Source organism: Sinohyriopsis cumingii, chromosome 6, assembly GCF_028554795.1.
Source record: "Sinohyriopsis cumingii isolate HCF-2022 chromosome 6, ASM2855479v2, whole genome shotgun sequence".
NCBI classification, from domain to species: Eukaryota; Metazoa; Mollusca; class Bivalvia; order Unionida; family Unionidae; genus Sinohyriopsis; species Sinohyriopsis cumingii.
In genome coordinates, this window is record NC_142966.1 from 44,173,256 (window position 1) to 44,199,571 (window position 26,316).

General features: G+C 36.4%; 1 protein-coding gene across 1 annotated transcript in view; it reads left to right on the forward strand.

Annotated features, from left to right (window-relative positions):
* LOC149796828 (uncharacterized) overlaps window positions 1-26,316 on the forward strand; it is a 275,249-nt gene that overhangs the window by 5,250 nt on the left and 243,683 nt on the right. Inside the window, exons 2-7 of the mRNA XM_089960653.1 lie at window positions 3,830-3,925; window positions 6,020-6,097; window positions 9,428-9,489; window positions 19,305-19,462; window positions 19,810-19,851; window positions 25,897-26,057. Coding sequence (XP_089816779.1) covers window positions 3,877-3,925; window positions 6,020-6,097; window positions 9,428-9,489; window positions 19,305-19,462; window positions 19,810-19,851; window positions 25,897-26,057 — 550 coding nt within the window. The 5' untranslated portion in view covers window positions 3,830-3,876. The remainder of the gene's footprint in view (window positions 1-3,829; window positions 3,926-6,019; window positions 6,098-9,427; window positions 9,490-19,304; window positions 19,463-19,809; window positions 19,852-25,896; window positions 26,058-26,316) is intronic.

Genomic DNA, 26,316 nt, shown 5'->3' on the forward strand with positions numbered 1-26,316 from the left:
AGTCATTGTTATAAAACAAATAATAATGAAATGGTCGGTTTCATAATCGGTATCAGCAATTTTATAATCGGCTATCAGCATAATCGGCAAAAAGTGATATCGGTACAGCTTTAGTTAATGTGGGACTTAAGGGACATGAGCTTTCAGGTTAAATATATGTGAATTTATCAAAGAATGCACCCTTCTCCCTGAAACTTGTCTTTTTTGTTCGAACATATAATTTCAGTGATGCAAATATAAAGCATGAAAGTAATCAGACTTCTAAGAGTTTAATTTGGACAAGGTTGTCAAATTATATATATTCCATATTAATAATAACTGGTATTTAGATGCATCCCAACCATTGTGCACAGTGTAATCAATACACTTTTTTGACCAAATTATGTCTTGCACTCGCTTGTACATGTCTTAAGTGTTTTTGGTCCATTAAAACTTTTTTTTGTACAAAGAAAAGGCAATAAAAAGTTGTCATTTGTATTATTAACTCTTCTGTCCTGCATATAATATAAATTTGAGAATATTCTACAACAGTAGACAGACTGCAATGGTTGCCTAAGTGGGTAGAGGACCAGCGTTTTATCTACAAATGTCTTCATGTAAGTCACATGACTCATCAAGGCAAAAAACTCTCAAAATCCAAAGCTATGAGTCTTATTCAAGCCGATGATCAGTTTTCCGTAGTTTTTAAAATATAATTACACCTACATTGTTTAAATACACAACGAAAATAGTAGCTACATAATGTGACAAGCCTATAAGGCAGTTCCATTGCCAGAAGCATCTGAACATTATATATTTGTTAAAAATCTTGAAGGTTTCATGTCATCAGACATAATCTGAGCATATATGACAATGCGTTTATTGTTGGGTATGTCAGTGCTTTCATCTGCTATTGCTGTCACAAATGATGAATTTTGCATGTCACATATAAGACTATCCTCAACTATTGACAGGCTCTCCAGTAACTCTGAACAGGTAGTAGCTGAGTCATACTGATCGGTAGAATACTTAAGAATGCCAATGGCATCAATTTCTTCAGCCGCTAAGTCGTGTATTAAATTAAGAAGAGATTTGTATTTTAAAACCAGGGATGTCTTCTACACTCAGCCAGTGTACACAAGTAGCATGTTCACTGCTGTCTTGTTTGGAAGCGTGTTTTTGTAAAACTGCATTCAAATACATTCAAATCTGCCTGGTGTTGTGGACCAGTGAGTCAGCAGTTTGTGGTCTGGCAACCCAGAATGCCTTGCCAGTGTACTGTTCTGAAAGTTATTGTTTTTTTGCACATTTTGTCATGGTGGTTTTTTCAGCCTCTGTACATATATGGCAGAATAGAAAGGCATCTTAACTGTCACATTCTTCACTCGACTTCTTTTTGAAAACGTTGCCAGCTGTGTTTTCAACCATTGCTGCACAGATCACGTTTTATTTTATGAGTAACCGTTACCTCGTCTTTGGATGATGAAGGCTTCACCAGTTCGATAACAATACTGACAGAGGTCTTGGAAACGCTTAATCACGGGTATTTGGACGCATTTTTTTTAACCTGGGATGCAGAAAATCACTCGTACAGAAGTCCTGTACGTAGATGGCAAATTCAGGGACATGCTAATCCTGCTTCAACCATCTGCTGAGTGGGAAAATGTGTTGATCAAAACATCATTTTAGCTGTGATGATGTTTACAATGAGAAAATTCAGTGGCTGAAAGACCCCCAGATGTACATGTCATTGTAAGAGTACATCTGGAGAACACGACCCAATAGCTTGGTGGCAAGTACAGAGACTTGACTAGCTTCAGAGTGGTGGGAAAATGTACTGATATTTACAATGACTTAATTCAAAGGCAGAAAGACCCAGTGATGTACTTTTGTGTAAGAGTACATCAAATGAACAACTTTACCTTTCATTATTGTGTTCGTTTTCAAGTGTAGCCGAATAGGCAGTGCATGTGACCTCAAAATCAAGACATTTTGAGAGTTAGATAAAATGCTGTTTGCAAATTTGGATAAGTATTTTGGGGAAAATTGGCGAAGATTGTAACGAAATTCCACAGTGCTAGAATTGATATTTCACATGGAACACTATGTGTGATGCTTAGCTTAATGCATGGAGTAAGAGGTTTCTTTGGCCTGACATAATTCACTCTCACTTGAATGGATAAACAATGTTGTATGTTAGTGGTGTAAAGAAATTAGAAAATTAAAATGGCAGCTACTGGTTCCACTCGTCTGGAAATTAGCCACTTCAGGTATGCCCAATATGCTTCTAGTAGGGGACCTTGGATATGAGTGGTCACAGGTTCGAACCCAGGCAGAGTCATACCAAAGACTTACAAAAATGGTACTAACAGCTGCCTTGCTAGGCGCTCAGCATTAAGAGGTTAGTGTTAAGAGTGGTCGGCCTGGTATTAGGATAATGTGACTGGTGGGACATGTGTGCGGCATGGTGCCCCATTGATAGGCATCACTGTAAACTTGCACACTGCAGACATCATAGCAATATGACTCGAATTGTTAAAGCTACTTTAATAATCCCAAAACACATGCAGAGCAGTATACTGTTGTGTAGGAATAGCATAAGAGTATGTTTGTCAATCATTGTACATGTACTTTCATTATTTTCTGTTTATAGCAGCTGTATTTGATATATTTCCAAGAAAACAGATGGTTTTCTTCAATCTGAGAACTTGTCTCACAGATTCATTATGCCAGTTGGGTTAAACTACACATTTTAAAGTGCAAGGAGGAATAACATATGTATAAACCATGCAAACATGTATTTTAAAAAAGACTACAAGAGTTGGTACCCCATCATTACAAATGAATTGGCTGTATTCATTGCATATAGTCAGCCATACAACTACTTGGTTGCATTTTTTGTTCCAATTGTAGCAGTGGAAATAATCCAAGTTTTATATAGGCTTAAGAGTTCACTTTTGACCTACACTATGGATGCCCATTTTCTCCTGGCTCTTTCCCAAATTTTTCGTAGTGGTTTTGTGGAAAGTCTGTACATTCAGTGGTCCACATTCCTCTTAGCCAGGTGACCTCAGGCCCTTACCCGTACAGATCAATGACATTTCATCCTATCCTTGCACATTCAAATCTCTGGCATGGCCACTGTTTGTGAGAAAGTTTGCCTGTAGCTTCCCATGGGTCAATGGTTCTTTCAGGGGTTTTTGCAGGCTCTTCCTTAGCCATATATACTGGTTACCATGTGTAGCCTATCATGTTCTGAAAATGGCCCACCATAAAAAGCCCACTTAAAGTATTATTTGGGATAATTGACACTTTTGCTTAGCATAGGTTCTTTTAGGGATTTAAACATTATGGGTGTAGGGTGGTGGAGTGACTCTAAACCCAGCAGCCATAGAAAAATCAGCATTGAATATGACTTACATGTTGATGTTATGTAGTCTTTTCTGATAGCAGATGGCTTCAAAGATCTGAGGTTATATCGTTGAGAAAATGTGTTGCTCTAAATTTATTGAGACAAATTGAGAAAAATTTGAAATATATGAAATATGCAAGAGCTTTTTCCCATTTCACAATTAAAAAATGTTTTCAGATCTTGTACAGTTGTGCTTTTTTAGTATCAATTTGCGTAAAATTACTTTTCTTTGTAAAGCATTTTATTCCATTTGACCTATTGCAGAGGGACATATCTTTTACATTGCAGCAGGAATATGTAGATTGGCTTATAGGAAAATCTGTTAAAAGTATAAAGGCTATGACAACTAAAATAAAAAGCCTGTATTGTGCATTTCAAATTAGAATAAATTTATGTTTGGTATATATAAAAATTCAGTGTTTTCTTCTCTTTTTGTAGATACCATAGAGGATTTAGCCTTGGATTTGCCAGTCTAGGAAAAGGCAATGTCTCCCAACAAGAACAAGAGGGTAACAAGCAGGGAGGATAGCCCTGGTATGTTGAGGTTAACTGTTATTGAGGCTAAAGTAGTTTAGATGCATCCATCTGTCATCTATGCTTCTGTGACAATTTTGGTCAGACATGTGTGACTGTTAGGATGTGTTGTAATACAATTTTGTCTTGGGTGGTTTCTTAGCAGATAGCGTGGCATTCATAACATATGGTTGGAACCAATATTTTTGTCTTCTCTAGCCAATTGCGATCAAACTCAATTTTGGAATGTTTTTTAGGATATGATTTATTAAAATTATGCCTTGGTTAGTTTAGATTAATCTTGGTGCGAATTGTTAGGATATGCTATTTCAGGGCATCCACGGAACTGGATTCCATAGCCACCAGGTGAGAAAGTTATTATTGATTTCTTCAGAAACAGTGAAGTCAATTTCAATCAGATTTTTAAAACAAAATTGTGTAAATAAATAAACAAATTGACATATATAATAAATTAAACATTGGAACAATAATATAGCCCTTTTTGATCTAGTGAATAAATGTAAGCAGTGCTAGACAATTATTTTGTTTCACTGTAAGATGAGAGAAGAAAGTGATAACTAGTTGCTACATGAAATGCTTTTCATTTGTGAAGAAACGGAGCTTGTCACATGATTGACTGGGATTAGTCTGACACCATTTCAAGTAAATTTTGTAATCTAAGAGCTAACATGCTATTTTTATCTCCTTTGGTTATAGACCTGTGGAGCTTATGGGATGGCCTGTTGTATGCTGTCCATCGATCCGTTAGCACAGGCTTGTTTTTGCTGCTCCTTCTAAACTCATTGGAGAAGACTAAATATGATATATATTTTGTTCTGAATGAAACTGATGGTAATGCGACTTCAGATATGGCTGCCATAATAAACATTGAAAATCCTGTCCCTAATTCTCCTGAATGGATGGTTATATTAGTATGGGGTTTTCAGCTAAAGTCATGTAATGGTGCCTCCAAAATAAAAATGCTGACATCAGTATGGCTGCCACAGAGGCTGATTTGTAAATCTCATCTCTCAAAAATATCAGAAATAGTTTTACAGTTCAGCAGTTGAAAAAAGAAAATGGTCTTAGCCTGAATATAGACCTGCCAACTCTTAACGATTTTGCCTCAAGTCTTACGAAAATTACCCGTAAAATTCAAACTTGCAGCATAACAGCAGAAACTACAGGAAAATGATCATTGCCGAAAAATTTGGATAATTGGTTCATCCGTGTTTTGTTTGGATCTGGGTTTCATCTTAGAATTATTGAAATTAGTCAGGGAACCAGACTAACTTTACAGCATCGTCCAAGATGCTTTAAACTGCACCTATTTGTTAATGCGAAGCGTCTGCACAATCAAACTGTTGATTATAAAATTTTTAAAAATGGCGTCCTGAAAGAGATGCATGTTTAAGATGAAAGGGAAAAGTGTTAATAATCAGCACTGAGGAATAAAAAGAGTATTCAGGTTCTTGTGAATAAAAGCTGGAAAGGACACATTTACGTTTCTTGGACATCATGTGCCAAATTGAGTATGTCTCATGGTGGGAGATGTGATTGGGGAGTTGGAGGCAGTGGAGAGACATTATCAAGAAATCTCCACATTTTTCAAACACGTGAAACCATATAACAAAAAGTCACATGCCTAAATGCTTGATGCTCTTATATGAGTAACAAAGTAAGCACCCAAACAACAATTTATAGTGAGCACCCAAAAGACTGATAATTTTGATTAAATGACGTATGCATGATCTTTGTTTTAACATCGTTTCACTTTCAAATTTTAATATGTTTGACATTTATAATTAGAAGAAAGATTTATACAATCCTGTAACATGGATAAATATATTTTTAATATCCACAATTTAAAATAGGCTTGACAGACCACCCAGCTTTAGGAAAGTTGTGGTCTTTCTGAAAATTGGGTGGCCTCGGGCCAGCTGACCTGTGTTAGTGTTCAACCCTGGTTATGTCCCTGAGCTAGCCACTTTCCTTCAACAGTCTCAGCACTAAGTAGCCTACGTGTTTTAATGTGCCTTAAAACAAAAACAAAAAAAACATACTAAGCTAACAGCAACCTGATTGTCTTATATTCCAATCCTGCTTATTTTGCAGATCCAGAGGAGAGGAGATCCAAGAGAAGGAAGTACAGTGATGATGAGGAAGATTATGGAAAAGATGAAGATAGTAAAGGTGATTCTTAGGGATTATATCTCCCCAGACTTTCATTCTTGGTGGTGGCAAGTAAAGGTTTAATACAGTATAGTTGCTGTGCAAGTTCAAAGGGACATGTACCATGGTGTCATTTATTTATTTGTCAAATGGTTCGACAGGGTATTGAAGGGAAGCTTGATTCTTTAGTGAACAGTAGTGCAGTAAATTTCAAGAATCGGCTTTTTTGTAATGATCTTGCTTGCTACTTACCATCAGTCCTACAAATGAGAAGAATGGAAGTCGAAAACCCTATCATTGCTTGAAACTAGAGACGTAACAGTAATCAGTTGCTTATCTAGTTAGAGCTGTGAATGGGTACCCAGCCAATGATATGAAACCCCGGCTTTTTTGTAATGATCTTGCTTGCTACTTACCATCAGTCCTACAAATGAGAAGAATGGAAGTTGAAAACCCTATCATTGCTTGAAACTAGAGACATAACAGTAATCAGTTGCTTATCTAGTTAGCGCTGTGAATGGGTACCCAGCCAATGATATGAAACCCAGGCAATAAAATGAGCCACCACGTACCCGTTTACCATAACCAAGTTTTCTGCACATGGCCCCTTAAGCCCTTGGCTTGTAAAGGCAGCACTCAATTTGTTTTCAAGTTGACGATCCTTTTGATTGAGTAGTGCATATAATGTACTTGCCAGGTAGAGTTCTGCGTCTTCCGTTTGACTGGAGCCTGTTAGCTTGTTTCCCATGTCATAACTCTTTGCTAGAGCCGTGTGTGATATTTGCTCAGTAGCCAGTAGCAGAGGTTGGTTATTTGATCATTACAAACAGTTGACACGTGATTGTATGCAGCCTTTAATAGATTTTAGAAACTTTATGATCAGAGTGTTACTTAAACAGGCCAAGCTCAGTCGCTACATAATCACCTGCATATGATAGTGAGGCCAAAGAAAGGGGGTCGGATGATATTTACGATGAAAGACCACGACAGCTTACTTGATGGCGGATGATTTTAGAACTTTATCAGACAATGAGGATGAATTCTTGGACTTAGTACCAGTTGAATTTAGGTAGTTGCATTTGTATTATACCAGGAATTTAAAAATGTGTGGACTTTACTTTCATTGCTTATTTTCTAAGACAACTGGAATTAGCATTACGGGATGTTGTGAATTGGATCATTCTGAACTATTTTTATACTGTTATATGATCTATAATTGAATTCATGGATTTATCATATAAATGGATTTAAAATTTCAAGCATTGTGGATTTTAATGGATCTAATTAGAACAAATTGTAAGTTGTTAATTTATTTGTGACATAGTCCTCTCAATAATACAATTATATTTTACTTTTTTATTGTTGATTTTTCTATCTTTCTATCTGTCTATTGATCAATTGATCCAGTTGGGCTTAGTTGAACTTGAAACATTCGACCACTGAAAAATACACTTTTGCATGCTGTTTGTACTAGCGTCAACTTACAACAAAGCAGTTTAGGTTTGTAAACATTTAATACAATTTCACTTTGATTGTGTGCAGCCGGATAACTGATCATTAGGATCAAAGGGTACCCGATACAGTTTGTTTTAAAACTTTCACAACTCTACTTATATTGTGCTAGTTTTACACTGGTGGTATTGCAGCACAGAATAAGATGTGTGGCCTGGACTGTAAGTAAAATAAGAAAAGATTCAAGTAACAACAGCTTTCCTTTATCGTCCTTCTCAGAAATTGCAAGTATAACATTCAGTATGTCTTTAATCTACTGACTGGTCTACAGCATTGATTAAATTCAACTTGGAACTTCCCATTTGCATTGCTAATCGCATGTTATAAATGGTTGTTATACTAAATTTGATTGAAATTTGTGTCCTGTGATGAGCATTATGTTGTAGTTTGAACTTGCATCAAGGAAGTTTTACAAATGTGTGTTGAAACTGTGCTACTTGAAAACCTAAAATAAGCCGATACCTAGATTTGTTCCTCTTCAGATGTTGATTTCGTTCAGAAAATACTGGTATCATGACAATAATTTTTAAAGTTATGAAATATACCAGATTATTGGAGCTGGGAAAAGAGTTAATGGAGATGCCAGTGGGTGATTTTTTGCCAAAAAATGTTGTTAAATAGCAGTTCATTGTAGAGAGACAAAATTAGATGGCTTGCTGGACAGTCACCCTTTCAACGAATGTAGAAAAGGCTGAATACCAAGCCAGATTAAAATACTGAAAATTTAAAGTGTGATTTGGATTTTTAATGTAGCTTTAAAAAAAATGCAGTCATTTCACTACGATGTCTGCAGTGTAGCAGTTTATAGTAATGTCTAGCACTGGGGCATCATGCTGTAGACATGTAGCATGATGTCTCACCAAGTCACATTATCCTGAAACCAGGCCAACCAGTCCTAACACTAACCTCTTAATGCTGAGCACCTAGCGAGGTGTCCACTAGAACGATTTTTTATAAGTCTCGGATATGACTGGGGGGATTGAACCCATGACCAACTGCATCCAAGATAGACGCTCTATCCACTAGGCCACCGGAGCGGTCAATTTAAAAGTACAGTGCAGTTGTCATTTCAACTCTCAAACAATTTCGCCCTGTAGGACCATGTGCTTCAAAATTATTTCTCTATTGGGGTTAAGATCAGCTAAATGAATAAGAAAGAAACTATTGAACTTAAGAAGTAAAGATGTATATTTGATCAAAATACCTCTGTCTGTTGGCTAAAGGGATCCCTGCATCTGATCAAATGGAGCATTTGTAAATGGCCTAAAATGTTGAGTATAAATCACTGACAATATGCAGGTGGTCTGTTTGAAAGTATTTTTGTTCTCTTGTCATGGAAGGGGCCCTGAGTGGTCTAAAGCGCTCTCCATTATGAATCGCTGCCATCTCACCTCTGTATACGTGGGTTCGAGTCTCAGATTCAGCCAATGTGGGTATGTGAGAAAGCTTGCCAGTAGCTTCTAGTAGGTCGGTGGTTCTTTCTGGGGTTTTCCCGGGTTCTTCCTCCACCATTAATACTGGCCGCCATGTATAGCCTATCGTGTGCTGAAAAATGGGTTAAACCCTACAACAGCAACAACTTGTCAAGGATGCAAATGGCTAATAGATGCTAAGTATAAGCCTATCTGTGTTCTGCATACTGGAAATACAACATGTAAATCAAATAAAAGGGCACCACGCATTTTATTTTAATTTTATTTTTTAAATTATGGTAACTGAAAACGTACTGTAAATATTGTGTCTGCATATATGATTGTAACGTTTTGTCTTAGCTATTTGCCATTAGATGCATGTTATACATTAGCCAGTACAATAATGAGTATTTTATTCTTCTTCCAGCTCCTTCCACAAGCAAGAAAACTCCTCTCTCCTCCCACAGCACTCACAATAAACCTGCTGAGGTAATAATTAGAGATTTGATTTTGATTATTTACAGTATTTTCTCATGCTGTAATGTTTCATGAGACAATCAGACTACCAATACATGAGACAGTCACAATACCAATACATGACAATAGAAGAACGAAAAGGAACTAAATGCAAGCATGCCAATTTTCACAAATTTCTTTAATTTTTATGAATTTTTAGAAATAGTTAAGCAACCTTTAGATAAACTCTACTTGAGTATTTTATACAGAAAATTGCACTAAGATTTTCAGCATATTGCTCATGATGTAAGTTAAGTTCATGTTGTCTGAGGATGTGTTAGATCAATATAAACTATGCTATCAGCTCAAGTTCAAGATGTTCCATGCCATTGTTCAATTGATAGTACTTGATCCCTTTGGGCAGAATTGCTTAGATGGAGCCATATAATCAAATTTACTCTGAACAAGTCTTGGTCACTAGCTACATTCATAATGCTGCATATGGGTTCCTTCAGTGTGTTCTCAAATCGGCTTTCACATCATTTCATCTTTTTCAATGTGCATGCTGGAGCAAAATGATGGACAAAGGCATCAAGACTTGAAGGAACTTGCAGTAGTTCCTGTGTTTTTCAAAACAAATTATGTGCTAGCAATGGATAATGGTACAGAGTGGAGTTCTCTCTACACTGAAAGGATGCTGATTTAGATTCTACTATTGGACTGTCACCAAACCTAACCAGAGTGGAACCCAAGTGGTCAAACTTGTGCAAAAACAAAGCCCTTCAGAAGCTCGGAGCTTGATACACCCAAGAATGACATGCATTATACCATCACAAAGAGACAATTGATTAATAATGCCATGTACTGTACCATCACAGACAATTGATTAATATTGCCATGTACCATACCATCACAAAGGGACAATTGATTAATATTACCATGTACCATACCATCAGAAAGCTACAGTTGATTAATATTGCCATGTACCATACCATCATAAAGGGACAATTGATTAATATTACCATGTACCATACCATCAGAAAGCTACAGTTGATTAATATTGCCATGTACCATACCATCATAAAGGGACAATTGATTAATATTACCATGTACCATACCATCAGAAAGGGACAGTTGATTAATATTGCCATGTACCATACCATCACAGAGACAATTTATTAATATTGCCATGTACCATCATAGAGACAATTGATTAATATTGCCATGTACCATACCATCACAAAGGGACAATTGATTAATATTGCCATGTACCATACCATCACAGCGACAGTTGATTAATATTGCCATGTACCATACCATCACAAGAGACAGTTGATTAATATTTCCATGTACCATACCATCACAAGAGACAATTTATTAATATTGCAATGCATCAGATATAAACATCAGCTAGAGTGGAAAATATAAAATACACAGACGTATCAAGTCACCAAAGCATACTAGAAAACAACAACCCCAACCAAACAGCTATCACTGAGAAGTCTTTTAGGCAGTAGCAAGACATTGTCAGATGCCAATGCTGTTACAAGAGCAGAATGCCTTGTTACTTTCTTGTGGAGCTGAAAAAGTAGTTTTTCAAACTATTTTTGTTTTTCAGATACTGTGGAAATAAGTATCAAAATATTCAGTACAAGATGAATATCAGATTTGCAACAAAAAATAAATTGATCATCATTTCAGAGTGAAGTTTACTTGTTGCATATCAACAGTCTGGTTATCACGCCTAGGTGCTTGTAACTCTTATTACAGAATTGGATATTACATATTGTATTGCAGACTCTTGATGGAGGGTTGGCTTATCTGTAAATACATACACTATGAACATTTTCTTGTCATCTTTCCATCCCATCAAATGAAGTCAACATCAAATTTATTTTAACTTAATCCAGAATGTGTACCTGCATTACACTGGTTTTTTTTTATTCCACAATGTAAAGAATTTTAATGTCATGAAAACCAAGACAAGAACTTGTTGCAGACTAGAGCTGGTATGATGCCAGTACTGTATGTACATTTTTATTTGTTCCAGTAAATATTATTTGTACAGTTTGCATATGCATGTATATCCCTAGATTATTAGTTCCCCAAAATGCACTATAAAATAAACATTTCTTAGTCATTTTAGTGTTATTTAATGTGTGAAAGAAAGATGGCTGAAAGGAAAAAACAAACTTGTACAAGTAATTAACCTATCATACAAAAGATTTATGTAAAGATAGAAGGCATGATTGTTTTGCAGTTAATTTATGCAGATGGAGATGGTTTTATACACTTTATTTGATGCTGTCATGATACATATATTTAGAATTATTGACAGTGATGCATGTTATGATACAAGATGGCTGGCAGTAATTGATTTCTATGGACAATTTGTCTAATTTCATTATGAAACATTTGCAGACAAAACTTGCTTGAAAGTCATGTCATAATTGGCATTAATTACAGGGTTTGACATTTACACTAGTACAGTTGCCTGTGGCTAGAACAAATGTTCGGTACTAGCACAAAAACCCAATGAAAACAGTCGGTTCCATCCATTTATGTCAACACATTGTAAAAATAATGAAATTTATAATGAAAATCGAACTCATATAACAGGATACAACCAACTATCTTATTGGTTTTCAGCATGTTGGACTTTGTGAACAAACATGATAGTCAAGTGTCTTAATGGTCAGGACTTTATTAACAAGATCTGATTGGCTGTTGCACATGTTTGCTATAACAAGAGACCTTCTTTTTTGCATGTTATCACTGTGGTCACAGTAATCCCAAATTCTGTTTTTAAAACTTTTTAGAATTTAAAATTTCAATTACCCCATTAGATTCCCAAACCTTGTCAGCATTAATTGGCATAATTTTTATTCTAGGTGGGTTTCTTTTAGGATGAAATGTTTCTATGTTATGATAGAGATGTATTTGATCAGAATTTATTACAAATTTCAAGGTATTAGCTTTCTGGGGACTAGTAATTTTTGGAGCCTACACTAGTCTCCTGAGCTATTTAATTTAACCAGATGTGATATTAGGAGAACATGGACTTGTCCAAAGTGTGGCAATATGGAGTGAGGACTCAGGTGCAGATTTATTAACTTGAATTTAAACAAATATAATGTATTGATGCAAAATTGTGGCATCAGGAGTGGTTTCTCTGCTATAATGGTATTCTGATTTCTGTGGCAAAACTAAATGATTTCATGTAACTGTTCAGACTGAATTTTTTTTCTTTGAAAGCAAAAGTTTATCAGACTTGGATCCCAGAAAATGAGCAAGATCAATGGCAGTTTATGTGAGTCTGTGATCTTGTTCACCAGTGTATCGTCTAGGAGTGTAACACTGAGGGTTAAAAAAAAAAACGGTGTCAGAACTGGGGGTCAGTTGAAAAATGTGAGGGTCAAGAATACGCTGACAAATTTTCATCTCGCCCTAAATCTTTTTTAGCTGAACAAATGAAATTGCAACATGTTTTGTATGCTGTCTGTATCTCGTACTAAAATTAAAAATCAACAAGCACAATAATCAAACAATCATATTAATGCTTATGAAAGGAAATTTACACTCACCATTGATTCATTTTATTTCTTCCTAGAACAGATATCTTGAAATTTGATGCACGAGATTTTTTGCAAATTGTTAATTTATACTTTGTTTTTTCTTCTTGTGTTGTTTCAGTAGAAATGTCACCTAAATGCATGAAATGCAAAAATTTCAAAGTCTCTTATATCGTATGTACTAAGTGTATAAGTGTACATCATTTTTGTCGTGCATTTTGAGTATAATGTAGACAGGAAGTCTGGGCTACAGTATTATAGTTGGTAACATGTTGAATTGCTAATTTGTTTTATTTTCTCTTTTTGGGTCATTCCAGTAGAAATGTCAACTAAATGCATGAAATGCAAAGTTCAAAGTAATAGTCCATACGGCTTCTAAGGAAGGAAAAATAGAAGAAGTTGAGTAAAGATAATTTTGACATCCAAAGTCAACCTCCATTGCGAGTTTTGTGGGGGACACTGGAGTCCACCCCAACCCCAAACTTCAAGTTTATCGCTTGCAATTTCTGACTCATTGGAGGAGTGTCACACACAATTTTTGGCCGCCCAGTAGGTATAAGACCCCCTCCCTCATGTCCAAGGGTAGCCTTCTGGCCTCTGAAGTCCAGACAGTTGGGGTTTGTACTGGATCCATTGGATCCATTTAATAATTCAGCCTTGCCATGACTGGCCATCCAGCTGTCCCAGGATGGGGAATTTTTTGATTAAAGTGTCTGGCCAACTGGGATTTATGGGGATCTGTCTGTTTAGTTGTACCATTGGAAACATATTGCTATGACAGATTTCAGTGAGAAATCTGTCCATCGAGTCAGGACCATGGTGCAGACAGTGCTTGTGATAGCCAGACTTGTATACCATGAGTATCTAGGCTGACCATACGCCAGGAAAACCATCTGGTCATTCTGGCAGAGCTGGACTTCATATGTTAATTGCTTATCCAGGTGGGAGAGTTAGTGACATTTTCAAAGAGGATGGAATTGAGTCATTTTTTTGTGGAAAAATTGAAGTTCAGAGGTAGGCAGCTCTAGAACTGCATGTCCTACTTGCCGCTGAACCCACATAGGAATTTCAAAACAATCAGCCCCTGCCACTGTTGAGGGACGATAAGCAGACTTGAGACGAAGGATCTTTTCTGTCAAATTTGTAATATAGATCAGTTCAGTGCCAGGAGACAACAGACTAACCAAGCTAAAAGGCAGCCATACAGGAGCAGTAAGAAACCATGTTTCTTTACCTCCAGGCCTCCTAACTCTAGACATGGAAACCATTTTCTGCACCACCCACGGACATCCTAGCCACCTCCTGCAATTTCAGGCTCACTGGATCACCCTATTCCCCCAGAACAATGGGTGATCAAAGTCATTTTGGAGGGACTATAGATTTCATTTATTCAACCCCCTGCCCTTTCTTCCACTCTTCCTTTATGGACATACCAACATATCTGAAGAGGGATGTCTGTCTACAACAGGAGATACATTCACTCATTGAAAAACAGGCATTAGAGACTGTGCAAAAACCACAATCATCTGTGTTTTATTCCAGGCAGGTTCTTATGTAGAAGGCAAACAGCAAGTGTAGGGCGATAATCATCCACATTCACCTCAACCAATACATTTCACCACTGAAATTTTAGGAGGAGATGGTGAGATCAATCTGTCTCTCCATCCATTAGGATGAGTATGACATCAGCCTCAATCTGAAATACACAAATTGTCATGTCCCTATCCTATGTGAAGGAATTTTCTGTTTTGTTCATCATGACACAACTTATCAGTTCAGAGTCCTACTTTTTGGCCTCAACATTCCTTGACAAGGTTATGGATTGCTTCATCACCCTGTTCTGATCAACTTCATCTACAATGATGGCAGTGTACCTGGATGATGTCGTTGAGAAACATACAGTAAGTTCTGTTCAACTCCAAGACAGAAACTATCATTTCTTGCTTGTAGATCATATAGACTTTCTAGTGAACTTTGTATCAATTTTATCACCATCCTGAATCTAGTACAACTTCCTTGTGTTCAGGTAATAAGAATCATCAAACTCATCGAGTCCGTTTCAAACAGGACTTGGATTTCAGAGAGAGTTCTTGCAACCCTTCAGATGATTCAATGCAGCAGCAGACTTGAGCCCACATGGCTGTTGCTAGCATAATGGCACCTCTTTTTCAAGCCCTCTTGATCAAACAGTCATGATAATGACTAATATATGATCATTTCTATGTCAGTTGTGCAATCCAGGTTGGCTGATGATGGGGATTCACTGGAGAAGCCCCAAATAGAAATAACAGTATGTACCGATGCCAGCATGTTATGTTTGGGGGCATCCGATGATCAGCCTTGTAGCGACAAGATGGAATCACAAGTTGCCTGCCTCCAGTTCCAGACCCAGAAGCTTGGGCCCATGGAAGATCTGTCAGTCACTTGGTATGAATTGTGGGCATTTGCCTGTTCTCCCAAGGTCTTGGTTCCAAAAGTTGAGAGGTCAGAAATGCAAGATCAATACGTATCTCCAAGCCAGATGCCTCTGATAGCCCCTCTCAGATGGGACAAGTCCTAGGTTATCGATCTAACAATAGATCTGTCCAGAAAGATTCCAGCTAAACCAAATGTTGTCCAGCATCCATGGTCACGGGTGATCCATCCTTGCGCAAACCGTCTTCACACTTGGCTTTTCCCCAGGCAGCCTTGCAAGACAATTTAAGCCATTGATTGTGGAGAGAATCTCAACTGCAAGAAGGCCCTCCAACTTGGGCATGTGTACCAAGATCTAAGAAATGAAATAAATTTGTATTGCATTTATGCCCCTCTGCCCCCCACATCATGTTGCAATAAAATAGATCAACAAAATGCTTATTGGATAATAAAAATGAAGAAACTAACCTTGTATTGTTATCATTTATTCCTCAGTATGAGCATTAAAGAATAATATAAATCCATGAAATCTGTAGATGTAGCATATGCTTCCATACTGTAGCGTGTATAGCTTATGTCCATTGTTTGTTGACATTAACACTGACAAACAAATTGTGTTTGGTTGTGCGCAAAGGATTGAATGTTATCCTACTGAAAAGTGGATTTTAAAAAATTGCAGATGAGAGGAAAATAACCAATATTTTGAAAGACAACTTTCATTCACACATGACACAGAGCTAGGTGCAAAATAACCAAGATTGAATTATATCCAGGTCTACTGAATAACAGTATCTCACACATAAAAATCATTATTTGAAAACACATTCACTTGAGTGCAAGTGACAATCTTTTTTCCAGCACGGGTTTAAAAAGTATCATTAAAGCAAGTTATTGCTGTGTACACTATTTACCCGTAGAATTCAATACTCCTTTGTATTAGTTATAACTACAGATACCAGGCACATAGAAGCCCAGGTGGTGAATAAACACAGCTGGCAGTGAGCAGTAAACTCCTTTAAACTTATTGACAGGAAATCAAAGACTAATGTTATTTTAATTACTTGGATACTTTGAAGCCTTTGTTTTTTTTTAAGATATCAATACAAAGGTTATTTTATTGCAAAGCAAGCTGACAACGGAAGCCAGCTTTGGATTCTTTTAAGCGTGCCATTTTTGTTTTCTTTTTTTTTTTTAATATACTAAAATGGCTGAGATATGAAAGCTAACTTTGGTTCCTTTTCACCAGTTTTCATGAAAATTTTGAAAATGTAACAATGGAACAAATTTTAAAGTGACTCAGTATAGTGCTTCGTGCATGGACATTGATGACCCAGCATCGCCCAGAATATTTGGAGAAAATGTGTGATGAATTTGTCAAAGCAAAAAGAGAAGCAGCTGATTTCGCAAACAAGAGGGAAATAATTGACTGATATATTGAAGATAACTGCCATTCACGTATGATGCGGTGTTAGATGTAAAATAACCAAGATTGGATTATATCCAGGTCAACTATGTGACAGTATCTCACAAATAAAATTCATTATTTGAAAATACATTCTCTAGCGTGCAAGTGACAATCTTTTTGCTAGCATGGGTTACAAAAGTATCATTAAAGGAAGTTATTTCTATATATGCTATATACCTGTTTGTATTAATTATAACTACAGATGCCAAGCACAAAGAAGCCCGGGTAGTGGATAAACTCAGCTAGCACTGAGCAGTTAACTCTTCTTTGAATAGGACATCAAAGACAAAGTTTTTTTATGACAAAGCAAGTCGACTTCGGTAGCCGCCTTTGGATACTTTGAAGCCGGTTTTTCTTTTTTAAAGGATATCAATACAAAGGTTATTTTATTGCAAAGCAAGCTGACCTCAGAAGCCATCTTTGGATTCTTTTAAATGTGCTGATTTGTTTGTTCTTTTTTGTTGTTTTTTTTCAATATCTAAAGACGGCCAAGATATGGAAGCTGATTTTGGTTCTTTTTCACCAATATTCATCGGAATTTTGAAAATAAATTGAATCAGTGGAACAAATTTTAATGTGACACAATATAGTGCATTTATGCAAAGACATCGATGACCCAGCATCACCAAGAATATTTAGAGAAAATAAAATCATGATGAATTCATGAAAGCCAGAAGAGAAGCAGATGATTTCACCGACAATATGATCATTAACATGGATGAAATTCTAGTGTACTTTGATTTCTGGATGGACCACCGATAAGATGGGGGTCAGAAGTATGAGCATTAGCAAGACGTTTGAAAAAAATCTGACTTTAGTCCTTGCAGTTTCTGCTTCAGGCGATGTGTTGCCTCTAACAAATTTTCACAGTATGAGAAAGCTTTAAAAAAAAATATGCGCCAAAAGAATGGATCGTAATTGTGCAGGAGAAGGGTTGTGTTGATGAGATGTTGCTGCAATGGATTAAAGAGTTTTATCTCAAGTACACAGTTTTGTATTTTTTAAAATAATATTTAATTTTTAGTGCATGTTCTGACATGTAATTGTCAAAGGATTTAAAAGGTGTCTTACAGCTCGAAAAAATGTGTCCCAGAACATACAGTGCACAAAAAAATTAATTTATGGTGTCCTAACAAATAGGATGTCCCAGCATACATGGCAAATATGTTAACGTTTTTCTTTAAAAAAATGTTCAAGTAAATTGTTTCTCTGAAAATACTTACCCAATCACATTAAATACCCTCCAAACTGCCCTGCTATGTGAGCACACTTATTAGTATATTACTCAGCTTAAAGCTAGCAACACCTGGTTGTGGCAAGGGGAGGTAATGGGCAAGAATTATTGCTCTTTGAATGAGAGAGACAGGAAAAGACAAATTTTGTCTAACAGTGGAGCTGGATTCATGACGTAGCAGGCTTATATCCATAATGTTAATGTGATTAGGTAAGTATTCTCAGAGAAACACAATTTACTTAAAATTTGCTTTCTCTTACAGAGACAGATGGGGTTGAGTGCCCTTTTTGTCTTGCCTGTAGAGAGTAGGTGAGATATAAGTGCATCACTTTCCTGACATCATTGTGATTATCTTCACACTTAATTGAAGAGCAGTGATATTGTCACTTCATCAGTGATCAAGCTTCTCAAAGCTTCTCCTACTCTGCTTGGAGGCTTTTAATGAAACGTAAATTATATGAGTAATTGGTGTAGATGTGCAAAAAAGTTAACTTTTTTCTCCTGCCAGTTTTGGGAAGAATTGAATTTTAAATAAATTGCTCTATAAAGGATGTTTAATGAATTTAGTTCGTAATTGGTATCTTCACCGAGACCACTTAGAGGATTTTATGTAAACTTTGTAGACTAGATATAGTTGAGCTATATGCACAGTAAGGTTTAGTCTTTTCCACTGGCCTGTTCATTTTTTGGAAAGTATCTTCAAATTTAATGTTTTTGAAAGTCATATTTTGGGAATTCAGTTCATATTATATCTTCAAAATTCTTGGAGGATTTTATTGAAACTTTATACAATTGATAGGTGACTGACAGATGTGCACATAATGGCCAAAGAGTGCAGGAGGAGTGAATACTTAGACTGTGACCAAGTAAAGTCAGCTTTACTGTTTTTGCATATTGGGCAGAATGATAGGCAGTGGGTTGAATATTTCAACTGAGTAAACCCCTGTGCGTTGTCCCAGAAACAGTGCAGTTAATATGGAAATATTGTAGCAGTTTTATAAATGTTCATTTGACTGGTATTAAATTTGTCAATGCCAGTGACAATGTCCTAAACTTTGAAATGCCTTAAGAATTTTTTTTTGTTTTCATGTCATATGTTGGTTGCTTGTGTAATTTGCAGCTTTTAGTTACATTTTGATGCGTGTTTTCCAAATAATTTCAGCTTTTCCGCAAAGACCTCATCAGTGCCATGAAGATGGCAGACTCAGAACAGTTGAATGAAGAAGACTATATTCTTATAGCTGACCAGTGGCGTCAAGATTGGGAACGGGGAGTTCAGGTCCCAGTAAATAAGGAGGGGATACTTCTTGTAGAAATGAGGTATAAATTTGAGCAATATTACACCGTATTTTTTCATTAGATTATAGAGTTGAGAGACCCTACAGAATCCCAGTGTTATTTGTAAGGTCCAAACAAAGTTGTGCAAAATTTTAGTGCCAATACAATAGAAATAAAGTAAAGCTGTAATAATTGAGAGGCATTTGTTATAAATACAACTTTAGATATTTTATCAGTTCATTGTATTAATGTCTTGTGTTGCCTACAAAGGTTTTTGTTTTTTTTTTCTTCTCCATTTTTGTTATCTGCAACTAGTTTTGTTTCTCTTTTTTGTATATTAATGTTGGCATATTTTATATATTAATGTTGCCGTATTTTGTTTTTACCAGGCCAGTGATTGATAAATACTCACTCCCAGGGGATTTCAAAATGTGAGTTAAAACCTTTTGTCTTTTTTTCTTTTTCTTTCTTCTTTCTCCATCCTTTACAAGAATTGGGCTAAGTGGGTAATTCAGTTGTATATTTGATGTTATATATTAACACATTAATCCCTGGAGCTTTTTGTCATTTTCGCCTGAAAATTGAGTAGGAAACACATTTTGAAAGCTATTTCTGAATAGACTTGAAAACACCAAATCTCCGGTGATCTTTCAATAACATACTGCCTAGTTCTGTTAGAAACATCGTTTTTCATTGGCTGTTTGACTCACGCATGAGCAGAAGTGTAAAAGTTGGAATTTTTCTTTATTTTTTTGGGGGGGGGTTGCTAAACGGAGCCATTATTTTTGTATGGAGACCACTCTTTAGGGGGCGCTCACCAGATAATATATACTTTTGAGAGAGTGACTTATGTAAGGTGAAGTAGTTCGCATTTAAAACATGCACAATGGAGAGAATGTTGGCATACCTCTATGCTACATTAATGTAATGTGGATGATATTTCTTTTGGATATTGTACTTTTGGAAATTTTACATGATTTAAGCACACTGCTAACTAAAATGACTGCTCCCTTGTGTTAAGAAATCAGCCTGACTTAGTCTAAAGGACACACGGTACTAATTATACGGAAGAACTGTGAACCAGTCTAGAAATGGGTGAAGAAATAATAGAGTATTTACAGGTTTGGTGGTCCATAATTGGTTAATAATGAAAATTAAAATTTTAGGAAAAATATCTTTTGAGAGCTTATCCTATATGTAATGTAAAAAAATATTGACAAATTTCTACTGATGCAATTTTAGCATCTTTACAGGCTTGACTCAGGAGTACTCAATACTGAAAGTAGCACCTGTTTCATTTGGTGCAGAATCAATAACACGTGTTTCATGCACATGTATGTAAACAAATTGCCGCGGGTCATATGGTGTTCTCCACACATAAGCTTGCACCAAGGTTAGATGTGCACGAAAAATTATAGGTGTCATTATCAGCACCCATAAATTTTAAGTTATTGAATTTTGAATATGATAGTGTTTCCATATGTTTACCATTGGAGTGGAATTAGTACCGTGAGTCCTATATGCGACCTATACCATAATAGGAGCTTGTTGTTTCCATGGTTACCATGTGCATCCAGGGTATCAATTTGGTGGTTTTTACATATGACAATCATAATGGAGTCTTCTTATCATGGTTTGCATGTGATTTTGGAGAAAAATTCTATACAAAAGACAGATGGGGATGGTTTTATACACTGGAGAGTGGAAGTAGATAGCTCAGGCCATAGGGAAAAGAGCCTAGTATGGCCTGATGGCAGAATTTCATGTGATGGTACCCATAGATTGGCCTGTATGGTTAAATACCATTTAACACATGCAATAATTCCCCAAAATGGGGTGGGGTGGGGGAGATTTTATATGTAAGCCACTTATGTCACAATCACTTATGTATCAGTACTGATCATTTAACTTTAGAGACACATTCAGCATATCAAAGCAGAGAACATTGTAAAAATAAGGTCTGTGCACAAAACTGCACATGCTGCATTGCCTCAACCTGTAAATTGAATTATTACATGTCGAGTCACATTGAATATCAATTATACCGGTCTTATTTCTTATCCTAGAATTAAACTCCTTGACACCTATTCTATGTTCAGCATGTTTCTCATATTGGTACATTACATTTTTGGGCAAACAGTATTGGAACTTTTCTGCATTCCTTTTGTTGAGGGAGCAGGGAGGGAGGGATATTTTCACTTAAAATAATAGTTTTCAACCCTTCATTCCCAATATAAGTCTGCAAAAGTCCTATCTGTATTGCATTCTTTACACAGGCAGGTTTTCTTCCCCAACCTCTCTTCATACAGTTGAAACATTCTTGATGTATAACTGCATGGTGAACATACTGCTCTCTCCCACCAAACCAGATCTCTTTTTCCTTCATGTACCAAGTCCCATGATAGAAAACCTTTATACTCAGGGTGTTGCAACTTGTGGTCTCAGAAAACATTATTCCAAATCTCAGCATTTGTTTACTGCATGCACTAAGTGATATGTGTTTTGTTCACCATATATGTTGTTGTGAATAAATGAAAACAAGCTTCGTGTCAGAAATATGGTTTCATATTTGAAACAAAAGCTATTTATAAAACCTACATTGCTCTGTTCTTACCATCAAGTAATAGTAAGGAATCATTTAGCTGTAAATTAGAGCTTGCTATTTGGTTTGCCAAATCAAGGTGTATTACCTCCCCTTTGACTGTAATTGAGTGATTGCAATGTTTGCTTTGTTTCTCTTTTGTTCTATAATGTATGCATTTTTTCAGCTTTATATTAAAAAGTAAGTAATTTAACACTGCTTATAGTGGAAAGTAGCCACAGTAATGATTTTGAGACTTTTTCTTAACTTTTTATGAGCTTTGGGTAAATGTAGGTATATATTTATGTATTAGACAACTTCAATATGCAATTCAATTCTATTACTTAAATTTAACAAGTAGTTTATTCAGTGACAATTGTTATCTGTGTCTGCATATTGCATAGAGACATGAACTTGTCTTGGCATAGCAAAGTTTTTCACACATTTCTCCACCTCCAGCATACTTAATAGCTTGAGTCATAACAGTTTGTGCATACACTTTCTGTCTCCAACATCAATGTCAGCATTATAGGAACTTTGGATAGCTTTTTCAGATTTGTCTCTTGTTGTCATTATGTAACATACCTCATGTTGATGTGTTATTTGGGTTGATACACATTCCCCCTCCCCCCTTGTTGTGGGGAACATTACCAGGCTTGAAGAAATTACTCTGTCTATTCTTTGCTTATTCACCCTTCCCCATAGTTTTATACTAAAAAGTAGCACTGTGTTATTTAATTATTCAGTATAATAAAGCTTATGGAACTCTTCCTTGGCTTTTATACCTTTTTATTAACATTTGGGGGTCATGAATCACATGTGATGATAGTTTAAATAAGTTTGGAATGTCAGCATCTCTTGATGCTTCATGGGTGTGTGTATTTGTTTTAGTCACAAAAGGGCAATGGCCTCTTATCATTTTGACCTGTCATGTGGCACACTTATTTGTTTTGTTTGATTGATGTGAATAGGGATGCACTGTATCTTATTTCTGTGAGAGTCAGCAAGAAAAGAAATGCAGTTTTGAAATTTAAAACATTTAAAACTTGTCTTATAGCCAGTGAGAGATGAAAATACAATGTGTCATGTAATTTGATACCCTGTGATGTCATACTTGCTGATGTCAGCATGTTTGTGTTTCTTTTGTGTAGCATGCATGCCATAGAAAGATAACATGAAGATACAAAGGCAGAAAACAATTATTTTAATAACAAGAATGAGCCATTAATAAGTACAATACAACACAGCAACATGTAATGCGGATGCAATTTAACTATAGATATTGGTATCACATAAAATGCTATTGCACTATTATCCATGCACAAGCATGGCCAATTCTTTCTTACAATTATGCTCTAATATCAAGGAGTAAAATACAACTTTTTCAAAAAAAATTAAATCTGGTTATAGGACACACAGTACTAATTATATGGAAGAACTGTGAACCAGTCTAGAAATGGGTGAAGAAATAATAGAGTATTTACAGGTTTGGTGGTCCATAATTGGTTAATAATGAAAATTAAAATTTTAGGAAAAATATCTTTTGAGAGCTTATCCTATATGTAATGTAAAAAAAATATTGACAGATTTCTACTGATGCAATTTTAGCATCTTTACAGGCTTGACTCAGGAGTACTCAATACTGAAAGTAGCACCTGCTTCATTTGGTGCAGAATCAATAACACGTGTTTCATGCACATGTATGTAAACAAATTGCCACGGGTCATATGGTGTTCTCCACACATAAGCTTGCACCAAGGTTAGATGTGCACGAAAAATTATAGTTGTCATTATCAGCACCCATAAATTTTAAGTTATTGAATTTTGAATATGATAGTGTTTCCATATGTTTACCATTGGAGTGGAATTAGTACCGTGAGTCCTAAAGTACACTATACATAGCAGCTATTAAAATAGGGAAAATGAATTTTGCCAGACTAGACAATACCAGCTTCTGAAAGTGCAATGAATGAATTACCAATATAAAATGTAAAAAAAAGTTATCGCTCTTTTTTATACAATTTACCTCTGAAGTTCAGGAAGTGAAAATGACCAAGTAGAGCTAGCACTTTTTTGAAAGTGCACATATGAAGTAAGGCCAAGCTGTATACTCTATAACCCATAGTACACCCATCAATCATACACCAAAATAAAGGGAATTAAAGGTTCCTTGCATTATACCTAAAATATACAAGGTCTTTTTTAAATAGCCAGTATAACCAGTGAGGAAAGCTGGGGAAATTCTTTTTCTTTAAAATCCTAACCCTATGCAAAATACGAAACTGTAGAGCGCCACCTTATTCCAAATGCCCATCTTATCCTACTTTTTGCAAAGGCTTATCTGTCTGTTTGCAATTCATACTGGTTTTCCTTAGATCTGAGACCAAAAAATCTAAAATCCGGACACTAAGTCTGATTCTGACTTCGGGCAAATTTTGGGTAGAAAAGAGTTGGGTCCATATTTTTATATATTTATCTATATTTTGTAGTGCAACTTGATATTCCAGATTATTTGGTATCATTATAGAGCTACATCTGTCTACCTTTCTATAATACCATCCACTTAAGTGTATCATACATGACCTTGACGCTACAGAGCTTGGCAGTAGGCTACTACCTCCTGTCCAGTTGAGTCTTCCCTAGGGGTTAATGTGTTAAAGAAAAACAGTATCCATTAAGGTGCATTTGCAGTTGAAAAAGCCTCTTGTGAAATCATAAGTATTGCTTGTACCCAATATGTGTTATATTTAATATCAATATCGACTATCTCATATTTTCAACCAGTTACATTTTCCATGGAAGATAAATCTTCAAATATCCTTACTTAAATATGGGCTTTATAACATTATTTTCCACGATGCATGCTTATGGGCTAGTAGTTCTTGGAGACCTACTCTTTATATATTCTACCTTTCGTTATAAGATGCCAAATGAAGTCAAGCTTCACCCGAGGTATGTCTAGGCAGGTACTGGCAGCTGCTTTCCTGACATAAGGCATGTCTAGGCAGTTTGTAGCAGTAACATTCCTTCCACATTGTAATGAGTTGTCTCTAGGCAGGTACTGGCAACCTCTTTCCTGACATAAGGCATGTCTAGGCGGTACTAGAAGCTGCTTTCCTGACATAAGGCATGTCTAGGCAGGTACTAGAAGCTGCTTCCCTGACATAAGGCATGTCTAGGCAGGTAGTTCAAGCTGCTTCCCTGACATAATGCATGTCTAGGCAGGTAATAGCGGCTGCTTCCCTGACATAAAGCATGTCTGGGCAGGTACTAGCAGCTGATTCCCTCCCAAAATGCATGTCTAGGCAGGTACTAGCAGCCACTTTACTCCCACAAGGAATGTATATGCAGGTTATAGCACATCCCTTCCATGAAGAATGTCTAGGCAGGTTACACAAACCACTCCCCTCCCATAAGGCATGTCTAGGCAGGTTATAGCAACCACTTCCCTTCTCTTCCATGGGGCTGGTTCTAGCAGCTTCTTTTCTCCCCTGACATGTGTCTGGGCAGGTTACTGCAGCCACTTCCCTTGGGCTGGTTATAGCAACTTCTTTTCTGCCATGTCATGTGTCTGGGCAGTTTTACCTCTTACCTCCTAAGGCATGCTTAAGCAGATTATAGCACCATTTCTCTTGAAAGAGGCATATCTAAACAGGTTATAGCTTCCTTCCTGTGAGACATGGTTGGCAGGTTATGGCAACTTCCCTCACATGAGGCATGTGCACTTAGCACAGGGTATTTTTATTCTGGACTTTGGATCAGAAGAGGTTTTTGTTTGTAATAGGGCATGTGCAAGAGTTGTGCTGAATAGAATAGTCAGAGTGAAAACAAAAGCATTGGTAGTGTTTTATTTGTCTTTCTCTTGTTTTAATATTGAAATCTGGCTGATTTACAGACCCAAGAAGTATCTACACGATACAAGGGATGAGACATACAAGCAGGGTATCCATGAGTTGACGGGGATGCAGCAGCTTGCGGAACAAGTGGTGCGCTATGATCTGGATGACCTGGATGTTTGCTGGCTGCAGAAAGTCAATGAGGAGAGGGAGGAAATGGGTATATGGCTGAATTCTCTGACTCAGATTCAAATGTGCAATATCATCGGTCTTTACATTTTATGACATTTTTTGACACAATTTACTTTTAACATTTATTATACCTCGTATCACTGTTAGCTGAAATTTAAGTATGTCAGCATTTCTTTTGAGTAATATCTCCCCCATTTACCCTATGTGTTACAAAGGAATAACACAATTAATTAAATTAATTACTGCAATACCTGATTGCTAGTATATACTTGGATTGGAATGTTGGT